This window comes from Onychostoma macrolepis, chromosome 13 (genome assembly GCF_012432095.1).
Source record: "Onychostoma macrolepis isolate SWU-2019 chromosome 13, ASM1243209v1, whole genome shotgun sequence".
In the NCBI taxonomy this organism is placed as follows: domain Eukaryota; kingdom Metazoa; phylum Chordata; class Actinopteri; order Cypriniformes; family Cyprinidae; genus Onychostoma; species Onychostoma macrolepis.
In genome coordinates this window covers 920001-934424 of record NC_081167.1, presented here as the reverse complement: position 1 = coordinate 934424, position 14424 = coordinate 920001, and the positions used below count along the sequence as shown (strand labels likewise).

Below are 14424 nucleotides of genomic sequence, written 5' to 3'. Positions count from 1 at the left end.
ACACTAGGAATGTACAAGTATCGTATCGGGACTCGGTATCGGCAGATACACAATATTCAATAACTCGTATCGGCACAAAAAACCTGATCGGGACATCCCTATTTAAAACATTCTTTTTTTTTTTGAAATGTCTAAAAAAAATCTAGCCTATACAAACATTTTGGGAATATTTATTTTGAATGTTTTCTGTAACATTTAAAAACTTGTTAGATTAAAGTTCCTGTAATTCAAACAGTAGCGTATGACGCAAGCAACACCAAGGTTGTGGGTTCAATTCCCAGAAAAGCCATGAACTGAACAAATGTATTTCTAGAAATCAATGCAAGTCAGTTTGGATAAAAACATCTGCTAAATGCAAAAATGTGATCTTCTGAGGTGCTGTAGTAAAACACAAAGGGTAGTATAATGTGAATGAGGGGCACACACACTATTGTGCCGCACTACCTCCAGACATGAGAGAAGGAACTACAGCCACTTGTGATCTGTCGATTACAGTCGCATGTATTTGGACACGCTTGCAGAGACTGAAAAGCGCAGTCCGCAGAGAGACGACCACAGGAATGTGCTGTCTGGAATCACTGCAATCCAAAGAATGTAAATTGTTTCTATATTTCCTAGCGGGTGCCCTGCTTTTGAAGAGAAGGGAAATTCTGCAAGTGTTCAAGTCAAACTGTTATTGCCTGTGGCTCTGGAGGCACTAAATGACCCTGACAAATGACTTTCCTGTTTTAAATGAGAGTTTTTCGACTGAAAACAACTGCTTTCTTCACAGCGCTGTGGCCTGAACCTGCAGGGTGTGCCATTAAAACAGACCCTTAAAAACACCGGCAGCCCCCACAGACACTAATGACATCCAAACCCGACAGAAAGACGCACCGCATCCGCCTTTATCAGCACTGCTGATGTTCACTCTGTTCTCCAAGCTTCTGCCACAAGAGAGAGATTGTTTGCCGTGAATGTTTCCTATGACAGCTCATTCCAGCCAGGCCACAGAAATCATACGCACATGGGAGTTCAGACTACTTTTGGAAGAATTACTGTATGTTTATACACTGCATTTAAAAAGTTATTTTAGAAAAAGCAAATGTTTCTCAATCAGTTTGTGATTGTACTCTACTTGTCAATCACCTTGCAAATGGACAATATATATAAAGGCTGGAATTCACTACACAACTTTAAAAATCTGAACAGATTTCAAACACTAGGCATCACACACTTGCCGACTTTGTAAATGGTTAAAGAGAAAAACAATAGTGACAATTAAATGACTTGAATATATCACACACTACCAGACCTTTACAACAAACTCATGCAGAAACATGTTCTAAAATCAGTCCTACATATCAAACAGCTTGATCTCCTCCAACTGGACAGAATCATAGTCTGAAGATAAAAAATAAGAGTCTGTGTCTGTTACACACTAAACTTCGACTCCCCAGTATCTGCAGACTGGCGCTGACTTGTCCAGAATGAACATCTTGTGTGCAAAAATTTAGTGTATTGCAGCCGTAGAGTATACAGTGATTGTTTATTCTTCTTCTTAAAAAAACAAAAAAGTGTCTAAACCTGCAAACTAAAGCTTTAGGAATTTAAAAATAAAGCAAGCTTCATGCGTGAATGTATAGAATACACTCTATGACATGAAATGGTCCTTCATTGTGCTATGGGGGTCGAGCACTAGCAAGACCAAAACAAAGCTAGAAAGCCATTTCTGCTGATCCAATAAACCTGGTAATGAACCGAACAGAAACTCCAGAGAGAGACTCAAGACTTCAGCTGATATGGAGTGTGGGAGTGTGGATTTGAGATGGCAGTGAGACAAAACAGAGAGCAAAAACATGCCAATGTTGCAATAACGCCTGCATTTTTCTGTATTTCTCTTTTCGCAGACGACTGGAACAAAACAGCATCAAGTCCATCCCTGCAGGAGCGTTTTCTCCTTATAAGAAACTGCGCAGAATGTAAGTTTGCAGAAAACGCAACACTCCTCTTATGTGCGCAACATACTTTTATAGACATTACGGTCATCGTGAGGTGAAAACCAGATCAAATTTATCGATTAGACTTGTTCATACAGAATCCGGTTTAATCGGTCATATAAAACTCGGGCAGATGCTGGAGTCCTCTGTACTGACTTGTAACCTGCTCTACATGAACAGCTGGAGACAAGGTTGATGTGGTAGACCACCTTGAAACAGCAGAAACCAGCCTGACCAATTTAAACAGTGTGACATTCACTCTCTTTCAAACTGACATGTAGCACAGCTTGTGAAAACCCATATCCAGACCACTCTGCAAATTCCCATCGCATCTCATGGAGAGTATTTTCACTCTGACTGTTTGCCGTGCTGAACTGGCGTGTGGTTTGATGGCTAAACCGCAGGCTTATTAAAGTCTTCTCCAGGGCCTGTAATGCCTGCCGTTTACTAATAGTCCTCACCACAGCGCCACCACAGCAGGGCTAGAGGTTCAGAGCTACACATTTACATACATGCCTAAAGCCACACGAGCCGAAAACAGCCCGACCCAGCGTGATACAGGCCAGCTCTCTTCACTTCTCATCATCTACTGAAGCGTGTCTCTCTTTACAGAGACCTCAGCAACAACCAGATTTCTGAGCTCGCTCCTGACGCCTTCCAGGGCCTGCGCTCCCTAAACTCACTGTAAGTGTGTGTGTGTGTGTGTGTGTGTGAGTGAGTGAGTGAGTGTGTGTGTGTGTGTGTGTGTGTGTGTGTGTGTGTGTGAGTGTGTGTGTGTGTGTGTGAGTGTGTGTGTGTGTGTGTGTGTGTGTGTGAGTGTGTGTGTGTGTGCGTGTGTGTGAGTGTGTGTGTGCGTGTGCTGTATATACAGTAGAGGATGCTATGTTTAGAGTGTCAGAAGCAGTTTTGAGTGCTGTGATGGGTTGTTTGTGGCATATCTCATGAATATTAATTAGTCCATGCTGACTTTGCTAGGTAACCTTCCTGGGTGTAAACTCATTTAATATTCATGACAACCCTTCACCGCATCCTAACTTTCTGTACTTCACCAAGGTGCTGTATGTTTGTACGCTGTCATTTTTTATTCAATTCCATCAGTTTGAGATTTTATAAGTCAGCAGATTTATCCACAGATCTGGTTAAATTTTTTTCTTGAAGTTTGCATGAAATGAAAACTTATGCAAACTGTTTTGTAAATGCATCTTATTGTGAACAATTTATCTGTGCATATGTTCAAATTTTTGTACATCACACAATATGGAAAAAAAAGATCTGTTGCTACTTTTGTTTCATCGCAACCTTAAAAAAATTGTTTAACCAAAAATGAAAATTAGCTGAAAATGTGTTCACCCTCAGCTCATCCAAGATCAGGAGGAGTGTGTTTCTTCATCAGGTTTGTAGAAATGTGTCTCTGCATCAGTGTCTCAGCAATGGATGCTCTGCAGTGAATGGGTGCCGTCAGAATGAGAGTCTGATAAAAACATCACAATAATCCACAGCACTCCAGTCCATCAGTTAACATCTGGAGAAGACAAAAGCTGAAACACATCCAGCATTAAGACGCTTTTAACTTCATACCGTTGTTTTAGCTTCCTCCAATGAAAAAGTGTTCTGGTGTGAATCAGGAGAGAAATCTGCAGATCAAGCAGTGTTTACAAGACAAAACAGCTCTAAACAAATATTTGGATTTGTTTCTTACAAACATTTGTTTCAGCTTTTGTCTTCTCCAGATGTTAACTGATGGACTGCAGTGCTGTGGATTATTGTGATGTTTTTATCAGACTCTCATTCTGACGGCACCCATTCACTGCAGAGCATCCATTGCTGAGACACTGATGCAGAGACACATTTCTACAAACCTGATGAAGAAACAAACTCATCTACATCTTGGAGGAGGAGGAAATTTTCATTTTTGAATGAACTATCGCTCTGATGCAAAAAAAAAAAAAAAAATCCCTTTTTCTTGTTTGAAATAATTCAACTGCTAAAGTGGCAGATTTCAATGTCAGAAATGTATTTCTAATGCGAACCAAGAAAATTGCATATTTTAATATCAGTCAGTTCTATCGGGGCTAAAGGTTGTCGGTCTGTCCTGAGATCTGCAGCTCTGTTTACTCCTCTGAACGCTCATGTATGATCTTTAGCAGTAAGGATGTGTGTATTTGGTCTTCTGCTGACTGTCTCTCTGGTGTTCAGGGTTCTGTACGGCAACAAGATCACCGATCTGCCCAAAGGAGTGTTTGACGGACTCTACACCCTCCAGCTGCTGTGAGTGTGAGAGTCTCTTCCGGAGCGAGATTTCATTGCTCAGTGGTTGCGTAAGACTATAGAGCCATAAAATCAGCGTGGACGGAACAGCTCAGATCATTCGGTTTTGGAAGAATTTCTCCCGTTTGCTCTCCATTGGAGAATCCATTGAGATATCTAAGAGTTTCTGTTGGTGATTGTTTCTTTCATAAGGGCTGGGAAGTACTTAACAGGTGTAGATTAAAACAGTTGATTTAATGAAAAGTGCTCACTTTGCATGTTGCTGTTTCATCAGCATCTCTCTCATGTGTTTCCAGCCTTTTGAATGCAAACAAGATCCACTGTCTTCGCGCCAACACCTTTCAGGACCTGCAGAATCTCTCCCTGCTTTCTTTATATGACAACAAAATCCAAACGCTGGCCAAGGGCACCTTCACCTCGCTGCGCACCATCCAGACCCTGTGAGCTCACACTCACTCACAACACATGCTTTTAACTGATTTTCAAACAGTATTCATTTACAATCAAACGAGAACTTGCTTGCTTGCATGCCTATTGTTAAGGAGTCTTAATTGGCATTGAATAGATTTAAACCTAATGCTTATTTTTGCATAAAAAACATGCAGTAAGTAATGAAACTGTATATGAGTTGTTGATGTATAGTTTGAATATGTTCCTTTGATCTTGCATGTGATAAACATGAGTAACTGTAGGTAATGCAAGCAAAAGTCATTTGATTAGATTACCTAAAAAGTGTAATCTAAAAGATCACATTATTGATTACAGTTATGTCATTTGTAATCAGTACCAGTTCAGGAGTAATTTGCTTACACTGCTGGCTGGTTTACACACACACGTTGGTTTTTATGTTTTATGAGGACTCTCCATAGGCGTAATGGTTTTTATACTGTACTTACACCAACCCTACACCTAAACCTACCCCTTACAGGAGACTTTGTAAATTTTTAGATTTTCAAAAAAACTAATTCTGTATGATTTATAAGCCTTTTGAATTACGGGGACACTGAAAGTGTCCTCATAAATCACCTTCTCGTTGTAATACCTATGTCATTATACAAATTTGTGTCCTCGTAAACCACATGCACACACACACACACACACACACACACACACACACACTATATCCTCTGAACATATTTATGAAAAGCCTAGCAAATAACAGGTTACAGCTTCACTCATGTAAACTGCAGCTCTACGTGGGAGGTTAAGGCAAAGTTTCTGGTGGATTCATGATTATGTTTGACAGGTTTCTTCAACAGATGGCAAGCTGCAACTGTAAACGTTACCAGTTCATCCAGTCATTACTGAAGTGATGTTATATATGAAGAACTGTATAAATATTGCTGTAAACACGGCTAGATGAGCTGAATGCCCAGCAGAGCATGTGATTGCACACGGATGTTGATTAGGGGAATGTGTTTGTGTGACTGCAGTCATTTGGCTCAGAATCCCTTCATCTGTGACTGTAATCTGAAGTGGCTGGCTGATTACCTGCGCTCCAACCCCATCGAGACCAGCGGCGCCCGCTGCACCAGCCCTCGCCGGCTCGCCAACAAACGCATCGGACAGATCAAGAGCAAGAAGTTCCGCTGCTCCGGTAAAACACTGCCATAAAACATCACTGTGTAAACCTCAAACTCTTCACACCATTCAAAACTTCATCATGTTTATCACAAAACCATCAAACACAGTCATACTGACTATCCTTCACACACTGTGATTCATCAAAAACAATACGACCGTGACCTCTTACTGAACTGAACGAGTAGTTATCCACACAACTGAATTACAGCGAGTCTGCAGGTAAAAACACTCACAATCACATTATAGCAGCTGCTGAATATACACTAGCACTTTGGAATAATTCATATTTTTGAAAGAAGTCTATTCTGCTCACCAAGGCTGCATTTATTTGATCAAAAATACAGCAAAAACTGTGAAATAATATTACAATTTTAAATAACTATTTTCTATGTGAATATGTGTTAAACTGTAATTTATTTCTGTGATGCAGCGCTGTATTTTCAGCATCATTACTGCAGTCTTCAGTGTCACATGATCTTCAGAAATCATTCTAATTTGCTGATTTTCTGCTCAAGAAACATTTATTATAATTAACAGTTGTGTTGCACAGTATTTTTGTGGAAACCGTGTTACATTTTATTTTTCAGGATTCACAGATGAATAGAAAGTACAAAAGATTCAAAGCATTTATTTGAAATAGAAATATTTTGCAACGTTATAACTTTACTGTCACTTTTGATCGAATTTGATCAAATTGATTAAATTGTAATAATGTTTCACAATAGTACTGTTTTTACTGTATTTTTATGATCAAATAAAAGCAGCCTTGGTGAGACTTCTTTCAAAAACGTTCAGTATATACTGCATGTTTTGTGCTTGCAGTGTTGATTTGGCAATGACAGATTGTGATCAGCTACCATTTGTTACAAATGGTTTCCAGCGCATGTTTTGTTTTGGAAAATGGATCACAATCATATACAGGAATTTTGAACTGCATCATTTTCTGTGCTACATACAGTACGTGAATGCAATGCTCAAGAAAATACAGTTTGCAGAGCTGATTCTCACACATGCATTTTGTCCAAGAAAGCCTCTACACAACAGCTGGTGAAATGGATTGATACACATACCAAAACACAAGCCAGGCAAATGTAAAATCTCAATTTTTCATGCTGAACACCACAGCACTGTGGTCTACACACCACACAAAAACAGCCTGTACAGTAACACTCCCTTCCGTCATTGACACCAAAGCTCATCTGTGAATGCATTTGCGACCCTGGACCACAAAACCAGTCATAAGGGTCAATTTTTCGAAATTGAGATTTATACATCATCTGAAAGCTGAATGAATGGTTTGTTAGGATCAGACAATATTTGGCTGAGATACAACTATTTAAAAATCTGGAATCTGAGGGTGCAAAAAAATCTAAATATTGAGAAAATCACCTTTAAAGTTGTTCAAATGAAGTTCTTAGCAATGCATATTACTAATCAATAATTAAGTTTAGATATATTTACGGTAGGAAATTTAAAAAATATCTTCATGGAACATGATCTTAATATCCTAATGATTTTTGGCATAAAAGAAAAATTTATCATTTTGACCCATACAATGTATTTTTGGCTATTGCTACAAATATACCCCAGCGACTGGTTTTGTGGTCCAGGGTCAGATTTGTATTCTGAGGTGCTGATGGTGTATGATTAGTTTTGGTGATTATTGTCTTCTTGTGTCTCCATCACAGCCAAAGAGCAGTACGTCATCCCAGGTGAGTGTGCGCCGCATTCATTAACGTGACACGAAGCCTTGGTTTTCTTCATAGTCTGTGTTTGAGCAGCTACTTTAATTCCAGTACAACAAAGTAAGAAATCATGATGACTCATTTTAGAAGATCATGCCGACTGTGGGGATTTGGTGGTGGTTGCGCTGACAAACACTCGGTGTCTCCTGGAGTGTGCGTGCGCTTTAATTATTGAACACTCATTAGATAACAGCCTCCCGCTTTGCCGCATGTAGACACTTCCTCTATTAAGCTCTTCTGACGTTTCCCTGGTTTCTCTTTGCGAGGCTGGAGGATGACAGTGTTGTGTTTGCTGCAGGAACGGAGGACACCAGGCTGAGCAGCGACTGTAATAATGACCCCGTCTGTCCAGCCAAATGCCGCTGCGAGTCCAATGTAGTGGACTGCTCCAATCTACGGCTGAGCCGCGTCCCTGAGCACATCCCAGCATCCACCACTGAACTGTAAGACAGCAAACACCTCACACCTGCCAGTGAATGCCAGGTCTCCATTACAAAAATCAACCATGCTATTATTGTAGTAAAAGTGTAGTAACCATGTTTTTTTGGTGTATTGATTACCAGTTTTACTACAAATACCATGGTTAAACTATGGTAAGTCTAGCAAAACCATGGTTAATTTGTGACCCTGGACCACAAAACCAGTCATAAGGGTCATCTGAATAAACCTGAAGCTGAATAAATAATCTTTCCATTGATGTATGGTTTGTTAGGATCGGACAATATTTGGCTGAGATACAACTATTTGAAAATCTGCAATCTGAGAGTGCAAAATATTCAGAAAATCACCTTTAATATCTTCAAGGAACATGATCTTTGCATAATATCCTAAAGTTTTTGGCATAAAAGAAAAATAGATCATTTTGACCCATACAATGTATTATTGTCTATTGCTACAAATATACCTGTGCTACTTATGACTGCTTTTGTGGTCCAAGGTCACATTTGTGGTTACCATGGTTTAACTATATTAACCATGGTTTTTTGGTTTTGTTATTAAGCCCCGCTTTTAAAAACAAACAAACAAATATAGAAACCATCTCAGAAATTCTGATGGTTTCCTCTACAAATACCACTACAAACATTACAAACCATCAACTTTTAACCATTAAAATCATTAAAAAAATGGTTTCCTGTAGTGTGTTTTGGGACATATTCCATTAGGATTTATTGGTTTTAACAAGCCACCAACAGAAGGCGACCAATTACCAGCAGAGACCCACAGGCACCATTACAGTTAAAACCAATACAATTCCCATTAAAACCAGTAAAATCATTACAAACTCTCTGATGGTTTCTATTGCTTTTTTTCAGCAGGGAAACCATGGTTAATTTTCGTAAGGGCTGTTTGTGTTATTTCATCTCGTTCTTCCATGTGTTTTCTCCAGGCGTCTCAACAATAACGAGATCACGGCGATAGAGGCCACAGGTGCTTTCAAGACGCTTTCTCACCTGAAGAAAATGTAAGTACTGCTCTCTCATCCGTGTGACGCTCTGGTCCTGATGCGCCACTGACGTTATGGTTTGATCTGCAGAAACCTGAGCAACAATAAGATCTCAGAGATCGAGGACGGGGCATTTGAGGGAGGGTCTTCGGTCAACGAGCTGCACCTGACGGCGAACCAGCTGGATTCAGTGCACAGCGGGATGTTCAGAGGACTGGACGGCCTGCGTATGCTGTGAGCCCAGCTTCCGTCAAAAACCAATCAGATTCGGTCATCATGCATGGTTTTCTTTGTGCGAATTCATCTTCACGTCTTTCTGTTCTAGAATGCTGCGCAACAATCGCATCAGCTGCATTCACAACAACAGTTTCACGGGCTTGCACAACGTCCGTCTGCTGTCGCTCTACGACAACACGCTGACCACCATCACACCCGGAGCCTTCGACACGCTGCAGAGCCTCTCAACCCTGTACGAGCCAAACACACATTGGCAGAAATCCTGAGAAGGAGTTTAGCATGTGGTGGTAGAGACAGATGTTTCCTGTAATCATTAACTCGAGCCAGATCATTCCTGGGAAGCCGTGCCATTGGAGCCTGATGGTTTCTTCAAGAGTTTTTGAGTTGATTTAACTGTGTATTTTCCTCATTCATTAGTATCGTTTGAGTTTCAAAGGCTTAAAGGAAAACTCCACTTTTTTTGAAAATAGGCTCATTTTCCAACTCCCCAAGAGTTAGACAGTTGAGTTTTACCGTTTTTGAATCCTTTCAGCTGATCCCCGGGTCTGGCGGTAGCACTTTTAGCGTAGCTTAGCGTAGATCAGTGAATCTGATTAGACCGTTAGCATCTCGCTCAAAAATGACCAAAGAGTTTCGATGTTTTTCCTATTTAAAACTTGACTCTTCTGTAGTTACATCGTGTACTAAGACTGACGGAAAATGAAAAATTGCGATTTTCTAGGCCGATATGGCTAGGAACTATACTCTCATTCCGGCGTAATAATCAAGGAACTTTGCTGCTGTACCATGGGTGCAACAGGTGCAATGATATTACGCAGCACCTGAAAGTAGTCCCCAGCTAGGTAACTAATTATGATATACGTAGCTGGGGACTACTTTCAGGCGCTGCGTAATATCATTGGCTCTTCCAAGCTTTATAATGGCAGCGAATAGTGGTCAAGCCCAATAAAGTGCATAAATCCATCATAAAAAGTGCTCCACATGGCTCCAGGGGGTTAATAAAGACATACCTGTCAACATTTGGGTACCAAAATCAGGGAGACGGGAGGGTATTTGCTTTGGTCTAAACAAAAAGAGCAGAAGGGCTTATTGAAAAATGCAAATCCATTGTCTGCCAGCAGGTGGCGCTTTTGGAACAGGAGAAATATAGCCGTCTCCCCGGTAACCGTAGTAAACAAAGCAGCACAGCACCTGACTTTGAAACTTGCAGCGCTCACATTTAATCAATTAAACCATAGCCTTTTAAAGTGTAAGCTATATCTCAATTCTTGTCTTTCTGTCCCCAAATTTAAAATGATATATCATTTAAGACTTTTTATGGCCTTAAATCTGAAACCGATAAAAAAATACGGGAGAAATACAGGAAAATATTTAAACAGGATGACGGCAGGATAGAATGGTAAAATACGGCAGAATCCCGGGAAAAATGGAAGGGTTTACAGGCCTTCTGAAGAAAAATATCCATAATAAAACTTTTCAAACTGTAATCTCTAGCTTCCACTAACTGTCATATGCACATACACAAGAGAGTGTCGTTCCAGCGGATGATGTAGGACTTGTTCACTTATTCAGAGGGTCTTTCTTCACACCCCTGTAGAGCCATTCTTGGCTTCGTCACAGTTTGTGTGTGCTGTGTGCCAATAATTAAGTAATTCCTCTTCTCAGTGGTCAACGACGATCAGCTGAGCGGTGAGTTGCACCACCTATCACGCAGGTGTGAAGCAGATGGAGGCGATCAGTTTCGTGTTCGGTCTGAAAGCACCATTCGTCTGTGTTTTGCTTCACTTTATCTCTTCGCGCTCAGTGTGAGAGGGCCTTTATTGTTGAACTTCACCTCAGGCTCAAGATACCATCAGAATCCAACTCTAGACGTGTTCAAGTGAAAACATCTGCCAATGCAACGAGTCAAAACAGACTTATATTTTAGACTTTCTGGCAACAAGTCATAATGTGTCATTTCGGCCACACTTCTACTGAACATTTACACGTTTGGCAGATGCTTTCATCTAAAACTGATTCACTTTTTATTGAAGGTCTACATTTGATCAGTTCATGCATTCCCTTGGAATCGAACCAATGATCTTCACAATGCTAGGGCCATGCTCTACCGTTTGAGCTACGGGAATCATTTTATTTATTTATTTTTTTTTGAACAAGCGTGCTGCTGGAAAAAAACTTAATTTCTAACAATATGTCTCTCTGTGGCGTTATTGTTATAGTTGTAGTGTGGCCTTCCATATTCTCATAGATCTAGAATGATTACTAAAACATTATAGTTGTAGGTATAGAATGAGCCTGAATGCAAGCCTTTAAACATTCTGCTGATTAGTTACTCCCATAATTCACACAAAGCATGATGGGATGTAGGAAAAAGTTAGATACCAGTCATTATGCTGCACCATACAATACAGATCCAGTGTTGGGCGTAATGAATTACAAAATAATACTCCATGGAAAGAGTACTTTGTTGTTAATATCTTTTTGTGTGTGTGTGAATGGCAGAAACCTGTTGGCCAACCCGTTCAACTGTAACTGCCACCTGGCATGGCTGAGCATCTGGCTGAGGAACCGTAAGATCGTGACGGGAAACCCGCGCTGCCAGCGGCCGGCGTTCCTCAAAGAGATTCCCCTGCAGGACGTGGCCTTACCAGACTTCCGCTGCCAGGAGGGTACACGCTCTTCTCTTCATAAATATTGATTTGACACACTGCGTGTTACGTTTTCACAGTAGGATGATTCACTGCTCTGTGTGTGTGTGATGTGGGCAGATCAAGAGGAAGCGAGCTGCGCGCCGCCCATCCAGTGTCCCTCGGAGTGCACCTGTCTGGAGACCGTGGTCCGCTGCAGCAACAAACACCTGCGCGTCTTACCCAAAGGAATCCCGCGCAACGTCACCGAGCTGTGAGTCAACGCTCTGAACACCATTACGCCTTCTGTCTTTCTATCCCAATGTGTCCAGCATCAAGAAATAGTCAAATCAGAGCTTATGTCATGTTAATGTGGATCGAGATGAGGACCAATGAGATTTCACAGTGGGCGGGAGCAATTCACAGTGATAGAAACCCAGCAGAGTCGAGATTAAGTAAAAAATAAATAAATAAAACATATTTAGGCCTAAATTTAAGATTTGTGTGTTTGAATTGCATATAGAGTTTGGAATTGCACAGTTGTAACAAACTAAACTGGCACGTCAGACATAAATGAAATGGGTACGATTTCTGTTATAGTACTAATAAACTGAATGTGTTTTAAATACACAATAACCAGCTTTATATGCTTATCATCAATACACCCAAAGTGGTTTAGTCTCATGCACTTGCTTGTTCCACAGCTAGTCATATTTTAACCGTTCATACTTTTAAATTGATACATTTTATTGTTTTTAACTTTGAACCGATTTATGTGGATACAAGCAATTTGAATAACTGCATAAATGCATAGATGTAAATAGTTAATATTAAACTATGCCATGATTATTTATTGATTGATTGATTGATTGATTGATTGATTGTAGAAATCTGTCCAGTTTCATTTATGCATGACTGATAAATATGAATCACAGTAGGCCTCATTTACGAAACGAACGTATGACAGAAAATTGGGCATATGGTCGTTTCTACGTAAAACTTGGAATTTATTAATATGGACTTGAGCGATGGATAGGATCGCATCTCATGTCTGGTCTCAGCTTGTGTACGCAAGTTAGCCTGAATTGTGTGCAGCATAGTAAATCTGGTGGAGAATTGTATAATGAGAGCATTTTGTTCATTTAGATTATTTTCCTGCCTGACAACCGCTTATTTTTTCGCCTTCTTTCATAGCTTTAGCTTTATATGTGCAAATAACATCATGAACAACAGACCATGAGTATTCGCGCATCGGCGCATCACGCACCGGCAGCGTTTCAGTGAACAGAGAAAAAACTAAAAAATTTGAAATTAACTATATAAAAGGAATAAAATAAATACGCAAACTATATTTCTCTTAATTAACAGATTAACAAAATAAAAAATAATTTGCGCAACCAGTATAGGCTATGCTCGTATGTGACACTCTTACTGCATTTTATTTGTTTTCTTTATAGCTATCTTTATTTGATTAAATCCAATTGATGTGCACACACACAACATATCAGATTCTTGTCGAATGAGAGAGGTTGTGAGCTCAATGCCATTTCAGTTTCGCTCTAAATCAGTTCATTTTAGCTTGACGTTTGTAAGCTCTTTATAATGAATGCCGCTATAACCTAATTTGTGTTTTATTACATAGTTTAATATACAGTTCTCTTTCATAAGATTACTTCCTCTTTTTGGCCGGGTTACATTTCTCCGTGTCGTAAACTCTGGGGGCGAGGCTTCTAAACCGAGGTGTTTTTAGCGTACGATCATTTGTACGATGGGGTTGGCGGCGTACGAATGTTTCATGAATCACACGTGAACCCTGTCGTAAGTTGATTTGTGTGCTTGTTTCTACATTAGATTGATAATGTAGCTTACTATTAAGTTTATTATAAAACTTATTTTATAAAACTTAAGTTTTATAAGCAATTCAAATACATAAATCTTAAAATTAGGTCTAATTATTTTTGAGTGTTGTTGGTTCCAACAATTCTTTTATTTAAGATTCTTTAAAAACTATTTAATCATTCTTTAAAGATTCTTCTTTAAGATTAACAGACCTTTTATCACATCACACCTGGTTTGCACGCAGTGTTTCACGGTAAACCATACAGCAGTTGATGAATATCTGAAATACAGATGGTTAATCTGTGCTTAGACTTATCTTGATCTGGCTTTTGACGGCATCATCTGATTCACTATAGACAAAAGACACAAAGTAAAAGGTTAAGATTACCATAAATGCTAAATCTTTCTTGTTATCAGTAAGAGGGTTGTATGTGGTGTGGGTGGTGGTCAGAGCTGTAGTGTGTGTGTGTGTGTAATGAGAGTAGTTTTCCGTGGGAGTGACACACACAGAGCGCCAGCAAATGCCTGTCGTTCCTCCGAGCGTGAAAACCTCTCATTTGGCCAGAGCTCTCACTGACTCTAGCCAGGTGTGCTGCGCTCTCAGCCCGTCATTAAAGCGTCTCCTCCTACCAAAACACAACGAGCAGGTGCTGAGAGACGCGTCAGTCCTGCCCAACACCCAGCAGACTTTCTCACACACA

General features: G+C 40.0%; 1 protein-coding gene across 1 annotated transcript in view; it reads left to right on the top strand.

Moving 5' to 3' along the window:
- The window catches only part of slit1a (slit homolog 1a (Drosophila)), a 70800-nt gene that overhangs the window by 37180 nt on the left and 19196 nt on the right, over window positions 1-14424 (top strand). Inside the window, 12 exon segments of the mRNA XM_058795179.1 lie at window positions 1890-1961; window positions 2592-2663; window positions 4176-4247; window positions 4544-4687; window positions 5681-5844; window positions 7520-7543; window positions 7875-8019; window positions 8964-9038; window positions 9111-9254; window positions 9346-9489; window positions 11760-11926; window positions 12026-12158. Coding sequence (XP_058651162.1) covers window positions 1890-1961; window positions 2592-2663; window positions 4176-4247; window positions 4544-4687; window positions 5681-5844; window positions 7520-7543; window positions 7875-8019; window positions 8964-9038; window positions 9111-9254; window positions 9346-9489; window positions 11760-11926; window positions 12026-12158 — 1356 coding nt within the window.